The 21011-nt window shown below is 35.8% G+C and overlaps 1 protein-coding gene across 1 annotated transcript; it reads right to left on the bottom strand.

Annotated features, from left to right (window-relative positions):
• Positions 1–15077: 15077 nt before the first annotated feature.
• LOC114282850 (cyclin-dependent kinase C-2-like) lies at positions 15078–20104 on the bottom strand. Its single transcript, XM_082887587.1, has 5 exons — positions 19789–20104; positions 17233–17372; positions 17076–17133; positions 15794–15864; positions 15078–15516 (listed from the first exon to the last, which is right to left on the bottom strand). Exons 2-5 carry the CDS (start codon positions 17262–17264, stop codon positions 15348–15350), a joined length of 330 nt encoding a protein of 109 aa, XP_082743713.1. The 5' UTR covers positions 17265–17372; positions 19789–20104; the 3' UTR covers positions 15078–15347.
• Between the last annotated feature and the right edge of the window lie 907 nt (positions 20105–21011).

The raw sequence follows: 21011 nt of genomic DNA, 5'->3' as shown, positions 1-21011 counted from the left end.
GGTCCACACCTATATTCCAATTTATACCGTGTTACAGTTTCACGACAATCATGCCCATGTTATATTCACTTTCCGTTTCTTATCCAATTCTCAATTCATAACTGTGACTCAGAACCTGGTCAAACAACCTATATGAGACAGACACTCATATTAAGCACTTACATTTCGCAATAGATAAGCATACTAGCTATATCAATACATCAACAGATAATCATACAAGCTGTATCAATACATCAACAAATAAGCATATTAGCTGTATCTGCACTTCAATAGATAAGGATATGAGATGTATCTGCACTTCAATAGATAAGCATATGAGTTGTATCTGCATAACACAATTTCCGGTTTAGAGGTCCAGCCCCTTTCTTCCAATAAACCTTCCGGTTTAGAGGTACAGCCCCTTTCTTCCAATAAACCGTGGAGTACAGCCCCTTTCTCCTCCCACACAAATAATGTATATAAACAGTTATCATATACAATCAATCAATACATAAAGTTAATGTATCATTCCAATCGCTACATTCAACAGTACACTTAATCGATTAGTTTAGTTTGCCTAACCATCATGCATTGTCTACAACAATCGAGACTATCCTCCATCAATAGCCCAAAGTAGTTATTTCTAAACAGAAAATAAATGCGCCAAATGGGTAAAATATTGACATTTCAATTTGGTGAGTGATAAATAATCCAACTACACCATTTAATCCCGTATATTCCCAATTCCAACATTTTCAATTCCATTTCTCATTTCTCACATTTATTTCACAAATTAATTTAACAATGCAATTAGGGCATTTCCCATAATTAACAAAACAACCCTAAGGTTTCATTTCTATCAACAATCCAACATTCATCTCATTTCTCTATGCCCAACATGCATATAGGTAGTAATAAATAAAACCCCAACTTTTGTAAAAATTACACAGAGACCCAAACTTTCTCAAAACTACCCAACGACCCCCAACATATCAAAATGCTAAGATTCAAAGTCAAAACTCATAAGGAGGAGTAGGATATCCCTACCTCGAAGTTAGAGCTCAAACGGGGAAGATGACGAAACCCAAAGTGCTCCAAAACTCAATATGCTCAGATCAAAACGTAGCCCTCGACGATCAACACAACTTTTGTAAAGGCCAAAGGTGGGGGAAATCACTCCTACTAGATCAATACTTAGAGAGAAGTTGAGTTTTAGTGAGAGAAGCTCTCAAATGGCTTTTTCAGAAAAGTAAGAGAGAGAAAGGATGTTGAAATGTGATTCAAAAATGCACAGCTGCCAACTGATATACGCATGATCCGCTCGAGCGGAGAATAGAACGCTCGAGCGTCAAGCACAAAAACTGGACCCGCTCGAGCGGAAGAAGGCCCGCTCGAGCGCCAAGACACAAGAACAAAGTACATCCGTTCGAGCGCGAAAATCGGTTCGCTCGAGCGTAGATTACCCCCTCTCAGAACTTTCGCAGACAATGAACACCCCGCTCGAGCACCAACAGACCCGCTCGAGGGTTCCCCGCTCGAGCGTTCCCCGCTCGAGCGTAAGTAAACCCGCTCGAGCGTGAAAAACACATCTGTAGAAGTTTTGCAGAGGCACAGATACTGGAAGTGTGAAAACTCCGCTCGAGCGCAAGAATACTCGCTCAAGCGTACCACTAAAGAAATGAACTCCGCTCGAGCGCAGAATCATCCGCTCGAGCGTAACACCAAAAACCTAGGCAACAACACTAGAGGCCAAAACTCATCCTACCAGTTCGAAACACGCCCAACACATCCTAAAACTCAAACATACGGAATCTAAAGGATGACAACAAGACATACAACCACCAACTCCACGGAACCTACGACCGGAACACTGTACATAAAGGGGACAAACCCGGGATCGCTATAACCTCCCCCCCTTAAAGAATTTCGTCCGCGAAATTAAGGAAATAACATAATTACAAGGTCAACCGACCATAAAACACTCAACCCCCGAGCATTTAGGGAAGAAATTATACTCTCAACAAATTTGTAGTTAACTCTCACAAAAGAAAGGACTAACTAAGGAAGCACATTTCAAGACAACACTCAGGCACAAAAGACCTCAACAAAACTAAACTCTTCCCGAGATAAATCACCAAAACACCCGGCTAGTGCTCCCGTCTAAGTCACTTCTCAACAATTATAGTTCCAAATAAAACAACCAGCGCAAATCCTTTGTATAAATATAAGGGAAATCATTCTCTTGCTCATGAGGCGTATCTCAAAGAAAATCAAATTTTCAACGTTGGCATTCCAAAACAAACTTTGCATTTTCCATGCGAAACTTAAAAGTTTTGTAAACATTTTTCATAAACACGGCGTCATTCATAACACATGACCATCCACAATTTACTTGCCAAGTACCTCTCATTGAAATGTTTCATAACGTTTAGGTTAAATCAGTTTCTCAACAATATTACAATTTAATATTTAACAACCTGACCCATTACTGGTCACTTCATCCCCATTCAAGGGGCCATTTACAATATATGCTACAACATGCATTCCTTTCAAATCTAAAAACTTCCAATATACATGGTTCACAATTTCATACATATCATAGTCAGTGTTCATGATATATTTCCAGTTCTGCAATACATTCAACATATGCAATGTTACACAACTTAAGACATGTTCAATGCTCTTAAATTTTAACAATACAACAAAGATACAACAAGTGCTCAACAATCAGAGATAGATCCGAATTTTTCTCGCGGACCTGAAATTCACTCACCCAAGTGGTTCCCTCAACCTCCATTACGTTTTCATAATACCTTACGAATGGAAAAGTCCGGCCTAGCCAGACTCGATAACAATGATAATAGTAAGACACATTCAATCACTACAGTGTTCTGAGACATCCACCACGTCTCGACTACTCACAACACTCAAACCAGTATTTGGTACTAAGTATCCCAACAAAGGAAACACGGAAACGTTTGTACACAAGGCTTCCAGTCAACTCTCACAAAACACGTATGTAAGACGAAGCACGGGTAGTGAACAACATTACGGCACATTACTACCCCACTACTTCAAGGTCTCGCCAAAATCACACAGCATATAGCCAGCAACTCAGGCTAGGTCGAGTCTAACTTCCCGTAAAATATTCAGGTTCGTAAGGCTACCACTAAACACGTTATTTACATCTAGCCACAGTCGAATTCAAAGATTTCTCTCAAACTATTTTCCCGAAAATAAGGGTAACAAAACTCATGTTTCGATTCAAAAATCATTTTAGTTTACGAAGAGTACTCAATGACCCCTGAGTGAATCTCAACACAGCCAACCCACAAAACCCGCCATACTCACAGTGATGACGCAATGCCCAAAAACAGAACTTTCAAGAAGGGATTCCTAAACATTTGAAGTTCCCAACAATGCAACGACCTAAAGGGTAACATTGCACACCCTCGTGCCTTACAACGCATGAACAAGGCCCTAACGAATAAAAAAAAGATTCTAGCAGAGTGCCTCACTCACTCTTCACAACCTTACCACCTCGCTTGTGTTACCACTATCCAAACTGGACGACAGACACTTATGTCGAAGTGACCTGACTTAACTAAACATCCAACCTCTCGACTTCAATAAGAAACCACACCATTGCCTTATCAAGGTATTCACCTGGGATTTTCTAGGACTGATCCCCTTCTACACAGCATTTAATAAAAGCCTACGAACCACACATTAACACGTACCGCACTAGGCAAAACCTCCTTATTTTGCAAGCTATCTTACTCCCATACTGAGTCCCTCCATGACCCATAGGGTCCACTCTTCACCCCGCATCTTAGTTGTCACTCATCCAGAGAGTACCATCAAGAGGCCCAGCCTCCGTGCCAAACCACCAGCCAATGCTACCGCTAGACAACCACCATAAACCAAACCCTGACATCGTCGCCTGTCGCCGACAAGGCTTTCACAGATTCACCATTCTAAATTTCTGGGGGAGTAAAAGTCCTCAACCTTCTCATTACCATCCCAAACCTGTCTTCGCAAAGACCAAATCACAGTGACTCTACTCACGGTTCACACCCAAACCATGGGTTATACACCCAACCAATCCCCCTCGTTAGCATCACTTGACCTACCCGGTATTAAGGTACAAACCTATCGTATTCTACCATCAGAAAGGAGTCTGGGAACTTAAGAAACACCCATTACACTACCGCTCGGGATGTAACACCAGCTGCTCACCACACACCACTCCCAATGCCAATAACCATTATCTTATATAGGGTCTCACACTCTCTCTAATCAAACTACCAATCGGTACATATGCAAATTTGGTGACATTACCTATCATGAAGGGATAAATCTAGTCCTAACGAAATTATGCACTATGACTCCGCAAGGCATCATGTTAAATATATACTACACCTAGTATTAATCACACACTTCACATTCTCTCGAGGAGTTCTCCCGACAAGAGACCGAAATTCCTTACCAAACACATGAGATTAAATGAGTAGCGCCAAGAAGTTCCGTACACCTGGTAAGTATAACTACTCTAGCCCCATAATAGTCCGGATTAGGATACGCATCCCTCAAAATTCTTCCAAATTTGAACGTATGGCTTCTCAACCCTCATTTTTCCAATCCCAAGTCACATGCATATAACTACATTATTACCAAGAATTTTATGGTCATACAACAACTTATTACATTAATAAGACTTTAGTGCTACAACAAGCTCCAATCTACCCAATCCAAGGAAGTTAACAAACAAAGCATATAAATATAAATAAACATATAGTTCAGATGTTTCAACATTCCCAAAACACATTGGTTACACAACAAAACCCAATGATTATAAAACAATAAACCACCGATTACAAAACGGATTAGTCGAAACAAAACCAACCCATCGGTACTACCACTACTGCCGTCCCTCGCTGGACCGTCAAAGTTGATCATCCCCAAACATAAGATAACCTACGAGCTTACAAGCCACGGACAAGAACTACTGTTGTGCCCCAACTGGCCACACCTGGAACAACTGCGGACTTCCCCAAGTGGGACTTGGGAACTCGACTCTCCTGAGGCCCTCGAAGTCTGGCCTGTTTATCCCCCAAAATGGTATTGCCCCTGTCCAGTCAAATAAGGCTGGACCCGACTAGGTTGTAAAACCCTCAAAGAAGCCCTTCGCTGGGTACAGAAATGACTGATATGACCTGGCTGATTACACACCCAACAAGTAAACGGCTCCTTAGCACAAGACTGGTTCAAAGTCTGAGCTGATGAAGACCCCAACGAATGCTTCCCTATCGAACATTCGATCAGTCCAAAACCCAGCTGATTAGATGATTCTGATGGTACAACTATTGGTCAGACTGCCAACCCTGCTCTCTTTTTCTGTGGGCAAGCTAGGGACTTGTGGCCAAGCTGACCACATTCGAAACAAGTGACAACCTTACGTTCACCATTTCCCAAACCTAAACTCGGCACTGGAAAAGTAGAGCCGGGCTGAGCTCTCTGAAATTGTTGTGGATTAAAAACCCTCTGCCTCTTAAAAGGCCTACCAACACTCTGAATCACAGGAGTCGTCGAAGTAGCCTCCTCCCTAACCCGACCAACACTCAAAACCGTGGCCTCTCCCCTATTTTGCCCCATAGCTAGCACCGCTGCCTCCACATGAGTTGCAGCCCGGACAAGCACACTATAACTCCTATGCCATGACCCCGCAATCCTTTCACGGATGTCGTTACACAGCCTACTCTCAAATTCCGAACAACACAATTCCTCCGTCTCCACCAATTCTGGAGCAAACCTCGACAGGTTAGCAAACCATGTTTCAAACTGCACCAAGGGTGTAGTACCTTGGCGTAACTCCACAAACTATCTCCTCAACTCTTCCCATGCGGAAGGAGGGAAATCACAACTCCCTCGTCTAGGCATCCTAGTAAAAATAACAAGGTATTAGCACAATAACCAAGGTGCCAAAACTATTTCACTAGCGTCCTAACACGATGGACAGCTGTAATTCATTCCACATAAGCACATAAACACCTAAGCACTTACGAATTTCATTTCCGGATAATGATAGTCCCGAGGTGTTACTAGAGTTCCGGTTAGAAATAGCATTGATCAGGTACCTTTCCAACAGGACTCCCAGAAACCCAAGGATCCAATCAACATCCAAGAAACTGCATTCCATACCCACATAGTCACATAAACATGTTATCACATAAGCACATAACATTACATCTAAGTCTCTAACAAGCGAGACAAACCCATTATGATACTAATCATTCCCCACGTACCCAAAGTATTCGAACCCGATACGCTCTGATACCAAGTTATAACGCCCTCAAAAAAATACATAAAACCCATCATTTTAGACATGCAATGATGTACGAGAAATAAATATCTTTCTATTAATCAGAGTAGCTCTTACAGAAATATTACATGCTACTAACAAACAAATGCCCTACGGGCTTACAGCTTTCCAAGTTAACACTTGGTTACAAAAAGAGAAGAGTACTAACTCAATACATTTTAAGCCCTTGGCTTGAATTTACATATAATACATCAAAGAAAGCAAAACAACAAAAGCAGTCTGTCTGCCTCTAGCCTCCCAAACTACGTCCTTGGAGGTAGCATGCTTCCTGTACCTGAAAATGGTGTCCTATATAGGGTGAGCCACAGCCCAGTAGAAATACACTTAACCAACTATAAACAATGACTAAGATAATAGCATTCAATGGTTGGTCCACACTTATATTCCAATTTATACTGTGTTACAGTTTCACGACAATCATGCCCATGTTATATTCACTTTCCGTTTCTTATCCAATTCTCAATTCATAACTGTGACTCAGAACCTGGTCAAACAACCTATATGAGACAGACACTCATATTAAGCACTTACATTTCGCAATAGATAAGCATACTAGCTATATCAATACATCAACAGATAATCATACAAGTTGTATCAATACATCAACAAATAAGCATATTAGCTGTATCTGCACTTCAATAGATAAGGATATGAGCTGTATCTGCACTTCAATAGATAAGCATATGAGCTGTATCTGCATAACACAATTTCCGGTTTAGAGGTCCAGCCCCTTTCTTCCAATAAACCTTCCGGTTTAGAGGTACAGCCCCTTTCTTCCAATAAACCGTGGAGTACAGCCCCTTTCTCCTCCCACACAAATAATGTATATAAACAGTTATCATATACAATCAATCAATACATAAAGTTAATGTATCATTCCAATCGCTATATTCAACAGTACACTTAATCGATTAGTTTAGTTTGCCTAACCATCATGCATTGTCTACAACAATCGAGACTATCCTCCACCGATAGCCCAAAGTAGTTATTTCTAAATAGAAAATAAATGCGCCAAATGGGTAAAATATTGACATTTCAATTTGGTGAGTGATAAATAATCCAACTACACCATTTAATCCCATACATTCCCAATTCCAACATTTTCAATTTCATTTCTCATTTCTCACATTTATTTCACAAATTAATTTAACAATGCAATTAGGGCATTTCCCATAATTAACAAAACAACCCTAAGGTTTCATTTCTATCAACAATCCAATATTCATCTCATTTCTCTATGCCCAACATGCATATAGGTAGTAATAAATAAAACCCCAACTTTTGTAAAAATTACACAGAGACCCAAACTTTCTCAAAACTACCCAACGACCCCCAACATATCAAAATGCTAAGATTCAAAGTCAAAACTCATAAGGAGGAGTAGGATATCCCTACCTCGAAGTTAGAGCTCAAACGGGGAAGATGACGAAACCCAAAGTGCTCCAAAACTCAATATGCTCAGATCAAAACGTAGCCCTCGACGATCAACACAACTTTTGTAAAGGCCAAAGGTGGGGAAATCACTCCTACTAGATCAATACTTAGAGAGAAGTTGAGTTTTAGTGAGAGAAGCTCTCAAATGGCTTTTTCAGAAAAGTAAGAGAGAGAAAGGATGTTGAAATGCGATTCAAAAATGCACAGCTGCCAACTGATATACGCATGATCCGCTCGAGCGGAGAATAGAACGCTCGAGCGTCAAGCACAAAAACTGGACCCGCTCGAGCGCAAGAAGGCCCGCTCGAGCGCCAAGACACAAGAACAAAGTACATCCGTTCGAGCGCGAAAATCGGTTCGCTCGAGCATAGATTACCCCCTCTTAGAACTTTCGCAGACAATGAACACCCCGCTCGAGCGCCAACAGACCCGCTCGAGTGTTCCCCGCTCGAGCGTTCCCTGCTCGAGCGTAAGTAAACCCGCTTGAGCGTGAAAAACACATCTGTAGAAGTTTTGCAGAGGCACAGATACTGGAAGTGTGAAAACTCCGCTCGAGCGCAAGAATACCCGCTCAAGCGTACCACTAAAGAAACGAACTCCGCTCGAGCGCAGAATCATCCGCTCGAGCGTAACACCAAAAACCTGGGCAACAACACTAGAGGCCAAACTCATCCTACCAGTTCGAAACACGCCCAACACATCCTAAAACTCAAACATACGGAATCTAAAGGATGACAACAAGACATACAACCACCAACTCCACGGAACCTACGACCGGAACACTATACATAAAGGGGACAAACCCGGGATCGCTATATAGATTTTTGAAAAGTTTGGAAAAGCTTCATCCTTAAATCTAGAGAAATCATCAACCACTACAAGAATGTACAATTTGCCACCAAGACTAAGTGTCCTTAAAGGACCAATTAAATCCATGTGTAATAGTTACAGCGGTCTAAAAGTTGAAAAAATATTTTTTGATTTAAAAGAAATTCTAAGTTGTTTTCCTCGTTGGCATGCATCACGTAATTTGTCTTTTTCAAAAAATAAAATAAAATTAGGAAGTTCCAATGACTAAATCCTTTTTAGAAAGTTTTGAAATCAAATCCATGTGAGCATGACCAAGTCTTCTATACCACAACCAACTATTATCACTAAGTGCAAAGAGACATGTAATGTTAAAAGACAATAAATCAAAAAAATTAAAAACATAAACAATATAATGCTGGTGGCCAACAAATAAAGTCTTATTATCTTTGAGATTTTCTATTTTGTAAAGAGGTTTTTCAAAGATAACTCTATTTTCCTTGTCACACAATTGACTAATAGTAAGTAAATTGTATTTCAATCCATCAACAAGTAAAACATTTTCAATAATGGGAGAGGGCCTCTTACCAATACTACCTACACCAATGATTTTTCCTTTGTTGTTGTCTTTAAATGTTACACATCTACCATCTTTTAGAGATAAGGTAGTGAACGCCGATTTGTCTCCAATCATGTGTCTTGAACATCCAATATCCAAGTACCATTTTCCTTTTTCAGATTTTGCCTTGTAGCACACCTATAAAAAAATCAAGTATTTGATTTTGGTACCCATATCTTCTTGGGTCTGTAATTGTTAGTTTGTGAATTACTTGATTTTGGAACCCATCTCATGTTTGTTCCTAATAAATTTTTCTTGTAAAGACAAGATGAAAATGAGTGCCCTTTTCTAAAACAATAATGACAAGTAATATGTGGGCGACTAGATGAGCAAGCTCTAACCAAGAAATTTTTATAAAAAGTTTGTTTCTTGTGAGATTTGTATCCAATACCCGCTTTGTCGAAAACGCATCTTTGATTTCCAAGTAATTGATTTAAATTTTATTTTCCTTGTGTGAATTTAAAAATTATTTTATTTAAATCTTCTATATTTTCTTTTAAAGAATTATTTTTAATTTTGAAATCATTTAAAGAATTTTTCAAAGAATCATTTTCTTTTTTCAAACTTTCATTTTCATTGACAAGCAAAGTATTTGATTTTTTAATAGTAGAATTTTTTGAAATTATCTTTTGAAAATCTTCATGAAGTTCCTCAACAATATCTAGCAATTCTTCATGGGAAATAGAGTTTTCGATTACCTCACCATCTTCAATTCCCATGAAGCAAAGATTTGCCACTTCCAAGTCACTTGATTCGCTATCTTAGCTACTGTAGTCACTTTCTCCCCATGCTGTCATAGCTATTTTGCAATTCTTCTTTTCTTTCATCTTCTTTATGTTGGGACAATCATATTTAATGTGACTCGACTTCTTACACTCATAACAAATTATTTGGTCTTTCTTTTCTTCATCTTTATTGAATGAATTTTTGTGAAATCTTTTTTTAAATTGTTTATCACTTTTCATCAAATTTTTAAACTTTTTAGTGACCATGGCAATGTCACCATCCTCATCACTTGAGTTGTTGCCATCTTCATCTTTTTTTTGAGTTGATATTTTGAATGCGATTCCTTTCTTCTTCTTGTCATTGTCATCATCGTCGGTCTTCATCAAAATCTCATGGGTCATTAATGACCTAGGAAGCTCATCTAAACCAAGTGTGTTAAGATCATTGGCTTCTTGGATTGTCATCACTTTCAGTTTTCAATTCTTTGGTAAGCGCCTAAGAATTTTTCTTACCATTTCACTGTTAATATATACTTTACTAAGATTTTTCAAAGAATTTGTAATATTAGTAAATCTGGTAAACATTTAGAAAAAAAAATTCATCAGATTTCATTTTGAATAATTCATAATTATGAACAAGCATATTAATACGTGACTCCTTAACTTGATTTGTGCTTTTATGCGTGACTTCTAATTTATCCCAAATTTCTTTAGCAGTGTCAAATGCAAAAATTCTATTAAATTCATTAGGATCAAGTGCACGATATATTATATGGTTGGCTTTAGCATTTGCTTGAATACTTTTAATATCATTTTTATTCCATTCATCTTCTGTTTTAGGGACTTTCTTTGTATCTACAATTTTGAAAGGAATATTTGGACCATTTTTAATAATTTTCCATACCGTATAGTCTGTACCTTGAATAAATATTTTATCATCATTTTATTTTTTTCAATAACTATAATTAATTTCAGAAAAATATGGAGGCTTGGAAGGTGAGTGACCATCAATAATTTGTGCTCCTATAATGGTTGTCATTGATCAATTCTAAGACTGTTAAAAAAAATACTAGAGCCCTTGCCTTGAAACCAATTGTTACCCAGAAAGCAACCCAAGAAGTGGGTGAATTGGGTTTCTACATAAATTGCTAAATAAAAAAATTTAATCCAAATAATAAACAATTAACAATATGAAACAATAAAAATGAGTAATAAATTAAAAATTTATCCAAATGAGAAATAAATATGAAACAATTTAAATAAGACTAATAAAAATAAATTAAGCAAAGGAAGAGAAGAGAGAGCAAATATAGAATTTATAGTGGTTCGGCTCAAACCAATCCTATGTCCACTGCTCAAGATCCTCCCTGAGATTTCTTCACCATTCATCAAATAGAAATTACACTCCTAGCTTTACAGGTGCTAGTGAACCTTAATAATTAATCAACCCCGATCACTCCAACCAACTAGTTGTGAATCTAGTGCTAGTTACACCTAACCTAAGTGATTTTATCTAAAAAAATCACTCACAAAAATATAATTCTCTTTTACATGAAAAAATGATAAAGGATTGGAAACCCTTTTACAAAAAAAGCTCAAACACTCAACAAATTTCTTTCAAAGAAATTATATAGCTCAATGAAAATGCACAACGCAATGCTTTAAGAATTCTTGAATATCATGTACAATTTTTCACCACTTCTTTGTCTTTTCTTTTCTCTACAAAGCTTCTTTTATAGCCATAGAAAAACTAGCCGTTGCAAAGAGATTCTAGGTAGGCTCATCTTTCCTACTATTTTTCTTCCATTTGAATTCATTAGCCTTTTGGACTTGCATCATTTTTGCTAAGAAACACTTCAAATCAATCAAAGGATGAAATTGAATAAGAAAATATGTGAAAATGATTTGAATTGTTTTGTGTCAAATGATTGTAAAAAATGTATATTAAAAAATTGCAATTTATGTCATAATATTTTAGCCATCATCAAAATCAAACTATAGGATTAACAATTTCTAATATCATCTAGTGAGATAAAACTATTGTGGTAAAAATCACGTCCTACGATCCCAAAGTATTCAAACCTAGTAACTCTGATACCAAGTTGTAATGCCCCAAAATAATAACAACAAATGACGTGATATTCAATGGAAAAGCAACAATTTATATAAAATTAACCCGTCATCAATATTCTATTACCGTACAAAATATGGCATATGCATATATACATTCATAAATCATAGATCTTGAATCTATAGCACATGACATGTTTAAATGAATTGGAACAAAAGGAAGTACATATAAGTTTATACCCTAGTGACTACATCTTTCCAAGCTAATGCTTGGGTACAACAAAAGTAAGTTACACTCAAAACATAGAAAGCCCAAGGCTTGTACAAAATAATTACACAAAAGAAATAAAAAAAACTCTCGGCTCCAAGTCCTTCCAAGCCACGTCCTTGGTGGAGGCATATCATCAGCACCTGAAAGTTATTTTCCATGTAGGATGAGCTAAATCCCAATAGAGATTTTTGAACACAATGTATGAAGCTTAACAAAGTCATATAGGTATATGCATGCCATTTGCCAAACATTATACTTTCTCTTTCAAAACAATGTCATGTCTCAGTTATATTTATATCAATTCATAAAACAATTCTTTTAATATCAGAAAATAGGGCAGCGAATATAAAAACACCGGGAATCTTTAAGTACTTGTCTGCTAGTAGGCTATACAAGCACTATCAAAACCATTTTACCGGTACTAACCGGAAAGATTGGCATCTAATCACGTGGGTTTCTGGACTTTCACTAAGAACACATAGGCTAACAATACAACCCACAACCACATCCCCTAACCAGATTTACTAATACATCTCATTTTCTCAAAGCAATATATTTTCAACGTTTAAGTATGAAACAATGCTTAATGCAAGATGTATGAATATTAGTTTCAATTAATCTAATCCTCATGCAATTTCTACAACAATCAAAGTTATCCTTCACCGATAACCCAAAACAGATATCTTTATTCAACGAATAAATTTTCAACAACAGATATAATCATATAAATCTCAAAATGGAAGTGATAATATTATATATATATATATATATCCAACTTCACTTTCATCATCAACAAATATATTCATTTTATCCTTTCAAACCCAGCATCTTTTCCTTTTCTTCCATAAAACGAATATCAATGATTTTCTAATAAAACATCATTTTCATTGAAAAACACATTTAAAGAAGGAATTTTCAACATCTCAACACAACTCAATAGTATTCACACTCCCACAACATTTTTCAAGAACCCATTTTGAAAATCCCTCTTTTTACATTTTAAAACCCAAACCCTAAATCAAACCCCCATCTCCCAACTCACAATACTTGACAAGAAGCACATAACTAAGTTAAGAATCATACAAGAAGGTTGAAGAAATCCACACCTTAAGATTAGAAGAAGAGCAGAACAAGTGTTGAAGTTTGGTGGAATCAAAAATGAAACCTTCTTCGATTAGATTGATCTCATCCACAAGCTCTGTGTTTTACTCCAAGCACTATGGTGGTGGAATCAATGGATTAGGGTGTCTGGAAGGGTTTTAGGCAAGAACTAAAGAGAGAGTGAAGAAATTAGATTTAGAAATGTTTTAGAGAGAAGGAGAGAGAGAAAAATGAATGAAAAAGTGACAAAAAAGGCCTTTCCCGATCTGATATATGCATAGACCACTTGAGCGACCAAACCATCACACGAGCGTCAAAAACAAATAAGTGACACCGCTTAAGCGACCAAAACAGGGCTCGAACACACAATGACCCCCTCCCAAAAGTTTTGCAAACTGCAAAAGACCACTCGAGCAAAGAAAGGACCGCTCAAGCGAAGATCACCCTACTCCTACTAGTTTTGCAGACCTGCAAAAGTAACGAGAGAACTTAAAGACCGCTCGAGTGACAAAAGCATCCCTCGAGCAAACAAGAAAAGAAACATGCAGCAATTCTCTTAAGATACTAACTCCTAATTTGTTCGCTAAACAACCAACAACTCCAAACAACTAAATCTGAATAATAACAAGATAAGAACAAGTAAAGACAACAATAAATAGTATTAGATCCTGAATCCAAGAACATGAAAGGGTCGGGTCTAACCCAAGCCGCTATAATCACATATTGAATTCAATCTATTTAAAAATTACATGACATTCAATAATGTAATTAAAATCAACTATTAAATAATAATTAAGTAAAAAAATATGTATCTTGAGTTTTTGTTCTTCAAATGGGTCCAAAAGACCCTATCTACAATTGGTTTTCGTTATATATATCGACTATTATGAGTTAAAAACAACGCAGTTTATTTGTATGTTTATTAAGTAATTTGAGATGCATTCACTTGAAATGCTCCTTTGTGTAGAGGACTTTTTGTTGCAAAAAAGAAACATATCATTCACTACAAGAAATTGTACTTTTGGCGACTAAATTTTTAGTCGCTAAAAGTAAGGTTTTTAGTCGCCGAAATATTTTCCCAACTAAATATTTTGGTCCCCGAATTGGTCGCAGGAAGGTTGTCGGGGAAAGTATTGGCGACTAAAAAATATTTTAGTCGCCAAAAGTCCTATAAATGGCAACTAATATTTTTAGTCGCCAAAAATATAATTTAGTCGCCAAAAAATTTTATTTTCCGCTACTAAAACTTTGGTCGCCAAAACTTGTAGTATCTACGGCGACCAAAGTTTTAGTCGCCAAAGGGTATTTTTTCCATCTTATTTTATTATTATTATTTTTTTAACTACTAAATTCTTAGTCGCCTAAAATCTTTTTTTATTTCAGCTACTAAATATTTAGTAGCCAAAAGTTTTTTTCCATTTTATTTTTATTTTTAGCTACTAAATATTTAGTAGCCAAAAGTTTTTTTTCCTTTTTTTTTTAAAATTTTTAGTTACTAACATGATAGTTGTATTTAAATAAAGAATTAGCAAATTACAAGCTTGGGTGGGATGACAGTTCCATAGCTTGCGTGGGATTTATTCCAAACAATATCTAAATAAATATAATTTGTATACAGAACAAATTATCCACAATTTTTTTTTTCTGTCAATCCATAAATCAACACAATGAGACAAACTCAGAACATTTATAATCAAGTTGTGGGTGAGATTCCACCCCAGATCTCAATTAACCTTATCCCAAATCCAGGTGAACTTCCGCAGATTGGCCTACACTGTAAAGCCGTTTATCGAAAGATTAAAATGATAGCTACCTAAGAAAACAGTGGTTGCAACATCCTTAGTGTCCAAATTAATCTGAACCACTTTCATTCACAAGATGTTGCTCTCATCAGAAAACTTGTGCTCCCAAGCCACACAGCTGGACAAGAATGCAAAGCATAATCCACAAACTCAAAAACTACAAATCCAGCATTCCCTTCTTTATCATTAAGCAAAAGCAAGCAATCAGACGAGCATGTTGTTGTGGGTGCTGCAATTTCTGTCTCTTTGCCATCTCTTCGTTTTGTCGCTGCTGTTGCCTTTTTTTCTTTGTCTGGAACTCGTGCGATGATTCATATTTAGGCAAACTATGCAATCAAAGAACAGGAAAGATTAATTTAATATAAACAAAACTGAGACACCTTTATTTGACAAGCGGAGATCAGTCAAAATATTAATAGAGAGGCTTCAGGAAGCCTCAATTGGAGGTGTAAACATATGAAATGCAGAAGGTTTGGCACACTACGACTGAATTTTCCAAGTCTCGTTGAAGGTATATGATTATTACCAAATCTCTTCCTTAGTACAATGAATCAGTAAGTAAAATTCATGCAGCATAGCTAAGAAGAAAGATGTGAGACATACCTTCTAGGATCGCAAGGTAAGGGGTCAGTCCAAAAATATTCAGCATCAAGGGCATCCTTTGCAGATATTCTCTGTGTGAAATGGAAAAAGGGAAAAGGGGAAAAAAAATTCAAGGAATTGAAAGTTGTTGAACAAAAATGAAAAATGTATACATAGAACTGCACCAAATCTAATAATCTGTGCTTATATGTTCATGGCCTTTCTAATCGAGTTTTTGGAAACAGAAATGCAAAATGCAGTCACCAAAACAATCCATAAGCCACCAAAAATCAACAATCCCTGAAGACATAGAGATGAAACCATCATGATCCTCAACTGTATATAAAAATGTGTCATTAATTAGATGATTTAGGATGAATGTGTTTTGATGGGATATTGGAATCAAACTATTTTCAGATTATGCAAGCCACCTCAATTATTAAATTATAAGCTCAGAAGGATTTTACAATGAAGCGGTGGAATGTATCATTTCCCCAAATTATACTCGCAAAATAATCATCCTCCTGGTCCTTCCAAAGCCCAACATTGTTTGATATGCCTTAATTTCAAAGCAACTAGCTAATCCTTTCTCTGTCAAGAAGAACTCTCTAGCCAGTTGTAGCAACTAGGAGTTTCTTGCAACTAAGGTTTTAAATCCTATTTTATAGAGCACTATAAATACCCAATACCTTGGATACATGGTTGCTTACCCAACAAGATCTAAACTTTTAATTCAATTTTTATTTTATTTGTATACATGTAAATTTTTTATTTATTTTCTGAAGAAACAATTAGGGCATGAAAAGCATCCAAAATCATTATGTTCCATTTAAGTTAATGAAATATATATTTAACGTACTTAATCACAAAGTCAGTCAAAAAATGGATCTCGGTTTTATTTTTTAAAAGATTGAATTTTGGTAGACCTATAACAACTAATAAAGGGTTAGCATTTTCTCCACACCCTATTTGCAATAAGTCAAAACTCAGATTTATATTGTCATTTTCCAAACTAATAAAGTAAGTCATTTTATTGACATTGTAGTGTCAGTTTCTCCAAACTAATGAAGTAAAAAAATCATCATTTAGTTTATCAATAAACTAATCATTTTAGTCTGAAATTTATAGACAAACTAAAATCCTTCCACTCCCTGTTGCTAGACCTAAAACAAACTAACAAATTTTGGTACATCACATTATCGCATAATTGTGTTCACTGGCACACCTACATAAAAATGCTATGGCTATGAAGTGTCTGATAGTCTATAATAACAAGTTCACTAGGCCTGAGATTTATGTGTACCTGAGATGGATCAAGGGTTAGCATTTTCTCTAGTAAATCCAGTGCATGACGGTCAAAACTGCAAAGCAATATAAGAATTATGGATATCAAACTTCTTGCACTAAAATGGACACCAAAAAATCCAAGTCTAACTAACAACTTCAATTTGTATACTTACTATCTAAAAACCTCCCTCACTCGCCTCGTCATCGGCCTTGTTGGCTTGAACTTGTTATACTAGGGAATCTTGGAAACCCCAGGCCAAATAATCTCATCTGGAGATCCGCACAGCTCAAATATCTTGTTCAATTGTTCAGGCTAATGTTCTGAAAAGCGGTTGCGGTCGCCGTAACGGTGGCAGTGGCGCGGTTGCGGGGTGTAAAGGTCGTAACGTAACGGGTGTAGTAACCGGAACCGTGAATTTTTTTATTTTTCGCACAACTTGAAAAAAACTTACCGATACGCATATTTTTTTTCCATGATCCTATTTATTGGGTTTTAAAATAAATATTGATAAATTTTTGTAAATTTTTAAGTATGATCCAATATATTTCAAATTTTTAAATCACTATAAACTGAGTTTTTTACATTTTATTTTAATACTTAATGACTTTATATTATACAAAAAATCAATCACTAACTATTATATATAAGATAAACAATGACAAAAGTAAGAGAATAAATAAGAGCCTAAATATATATATATATATACATATTTTAATCAAGCCAAATAGAGAATGACCAATTTTTTATTATTATTATTATTTTATTATTATTATTATTATTATTATTATTATTATTATTATTATTATTATTTTCAAACAATATATAGATAGACACACACAAACAAAATGATTGAGTGATAGCAGCTGAATAGAATAGCATAGGTCTTAGAGCTTCAACAAACCAATAACATGTTCTTCATCTTCCCTCTTCTCTCTCTCTCTATCTCTTGCTTCTCCATCTTCCCTTTTTATCTTCCCTCTTCTCTCTCTATCCCTCTTCCTTCATTTTCAACTTTTTTTTTTGTGTTTTTTTGAAAGAAGAGTTCGGAACCGTTAACAGGCCGTTACGACACTGTTACGATCGCTATGGCAGCCGCTACGGCCGACATACCTGTGAATCTCCATCACACTGCAAAAGCGGCGGTAACGGATGGTGGTAACTATTACAACCGTTACGTAACGGCGTTACGTAACGGTTGCGGCCGCTTTTTAAAACCTTGGGATGTAGTAAATATTCAACAAATAGAACACTGCATTAATTATACATAACCTAGATGAAACTTAAATTCTATGTGAAAAGAAATAATAGCAATAAGACCATGAATAAAATATAGAACAAGTGGAAAAATTATTTTTAATTTTTTATTAAGTAAAATCTAATTTTGGTTTCATTTATTGTAAAATAATAAAATTAATGCTGCAATCAATTTTGAAAATTAATTTATGACAAGGTCGTGATAGCTAATCATAAGGTCAAGCATAATACACCACAATACAGTTATGAATTTTTCATCTTCAACACCCTGTTCCAGTTGATTACAAACTAAACCATTAAAGTCCTTCATCTTGGTAGGGTTGCAATATTTTATCAGGGCTTTAAAGATATGTCAAAAAATAAAGATTTCTTTCATCGCTAGGCCGGTGAATGTAGATATAGATCTTCTACAGGAAACTAAGGTGGCAAGGATAATTGGGGTACAATAAATGCATCTGCATTAAATAATCTGAAACTACAGAATTTATATTGGCACTTACACTGTGTTTGGATTGAGTGATTTGGAGAGAAAAGAAAAGAAATAGAGAGAAATGTATTTCTCTTCCTTGTTTGGTTATCTTAAGTGGAGAGAAATGGGAAGAAATAGAGAGAAATGGAGAGAAACTCATTTCTCTCATAACCCTTATTTTCAATCTTCCCAAAAGTGGAGAGATTGGGAGAGAAAAGAAATCCACAAATGTTTATATTTTTATAATACCAATTTTACCCCTATAAAAATAAAAGAAATAAAATGATTGAAAATATAAAAAGGTTATTTTGGTAATATAACATAAAATAATTTCTTTTCTTTTCTCTTAATGAAATCTAACCAAACAAGAAGGAGAGAAATCACAATCATTTCTTTTCTTTTATTTCTTACTTATCCAAACAAAAAGGAGAGAAATTACAATCATTTCTTTTCTTTTCTTTTCTCTTATTACTTAAGTAATCATTTCTTTTCTTTTCTCTCCTAAGTTACCAAACATAGCGTTAAGATGCATAAAAATTAAAGAACAAACACAATTAAAACATAACTGTCCGAAAAAATAAACCTGACCTAAAAATGATCAAGAAAAGGCCATAACAGGGCACACATTCAATCTTGATGGAGCTTCCGTGGGTGATGGAGATGCTTTAAAAGTCCATAACTTGTCAATCTTGAACCAGAACAGGGCACACATTCACAAATATTCACTAGTATGTATGCAGAATTTTCAAAAAAAACTGGAGAAGTTAATGCAATTAGGTTCAATGTTTGATTAAGAAACACAAATAGAAGTCCAAAACATTGAAATTAGAATGTAGACCAAATCAGAATCCAAAGCCTAAAATCTATAGGCCATAATATAACATCTCTCTAAAAATCCAAAACCTAAATTCACCATTTCTTTTCAATGAAGAGCTTGACAAGTGTAGATTTCCAAAAATCCAATACATGCATAGACAAATTGAAAGAGAGAGAGAGGTTACTGACTGAATAAGATCTGGGAGCTGTTGAGCGTGAGAGCGAGGGTTAATGCCCTTACGGAGGACATTGTCGTGCATATTATGTTTTGGACTCGATCTAATCCTTCACCCATCTTACATCCTCTGCTGTCAACGAGATCATTTCTCCCCCAGACACGACGGCTCCGGCGGTGGTTACAGCCGCAGGAGAGGGGCAAGAACAAGAAGGAGGAGGAGGAGGAGAGAGAGAGGACAAAGAAGAAGGTCGCGGCCACAGCAGCAGCAGCCGAGAGCACCAGAACAGGCACCGGAGAGGGAGACGGACGCTAGAGAGAGAGAGAGAGAGAGAGGCGTTGGTTTGTTTGGTTTGGAAACCAAATATATATATATATATATTACACCATTAGCGACAAAAACTTTTAGTCGCCAATTAATTTATTTTATTTAACCCTCCAGAATTTGAAAGGTTTCCCTCCAAATATTTTAGTTTTTTGGCAACTAAATTTTTTTTTTGTTGCTGAAAGTATGTTTTTAGCGACCAAAATTTTGGTCGCCAAAATATAAAAAATAACTCTTTATTTTTCATTCAGCGACTAAATGATTTTAGTAGCCAAAACTCACTATATCGCGACTAAAATATTTTTTGTCGTTAAAAATATGTTTTTGGCGACCAAACTTTTGGTCGCCAAAGATAACAAATAATTTTTTATTTTACATTTGGCGACTAAATCATTTTTAGTAGCCAAAACTCAATATACGGCGACTAAAATAATTTTTTTGTCTCCAATTCTCGTATTTTTAGTGACTAAATTTTTTTGTAGTTGCCAATAATTAATATACCCTGACTAAAAAAAATTGGTAGCTAAATATTATACTTTTGCTAACTAAAAAAAATTTTGGTCGCCAATTCCATAACTTTTGGCGACTAAATTTTTTTTAGTTGCCACTTTTAGTCGCCAAATGTGCATTTTGTTGTAGTGATTTAAAAACCTACTTAATTAGTGTACTCACTACATCTACACAAAGAAACAAATTTAAACCAATGAAGATCTCAAATAAAAATCTAACAATGTAAGCAAAAACGTTATAGAGTTACATAATTAAGTTTAGCTATATTTGGATTTAAATCGAGCATTCTCCTTATATATTAGAACAAAATGGAACACATAAATTAATATAATTGAAAAAAAAATATAATGAAATGTAAATGGGATTGAACCAAAATTTCATTCAAACTCGTGAATGTGTTCC

This window comes from Camellia sinensis, chromosome 9 (assembly GCF_055761805.1).
Source record: "Camellia sinensis isolate YWXY chromosome 9, ASM5576180v1, whole genome shotgun sequence".
In the NCBI taxonomy this organism is placed as follows: Eukaryota; Viridiplantae; Streptophyta; class Magnoliopsida; order Ericales; family Theaceae; genus Camellia; species Camellia sinensis.
Note: the sequence above shows the minus strand (reverse complement) of the source record. Positions and strands in the feature narration are given on the sequence as shown.

Excerpts from the sequence above, each read along its gene's own strand:
- LOC114282850 (XM_082887587.1), bottom strand. The coding sequence starts at position 17,264 with ATGACGAGGCGAGTGAGGGAGGTTTTTAGATA. Across the intron at positions 15,865-17,075 it reads TAACCCTTGATCCATCTCAG|AGAATATCTGCAAAGGATGC; the intron begins GTACACATAAAT and ends CATTTCACACAG. Across the intron at positions 15,517-15,793 it reads TTACCTTGCGATCCTAGAAG|TTTGCCTAAATATGAATCAT; the intron begins GTATGTCTCACA and ends TTGATTGCATAG.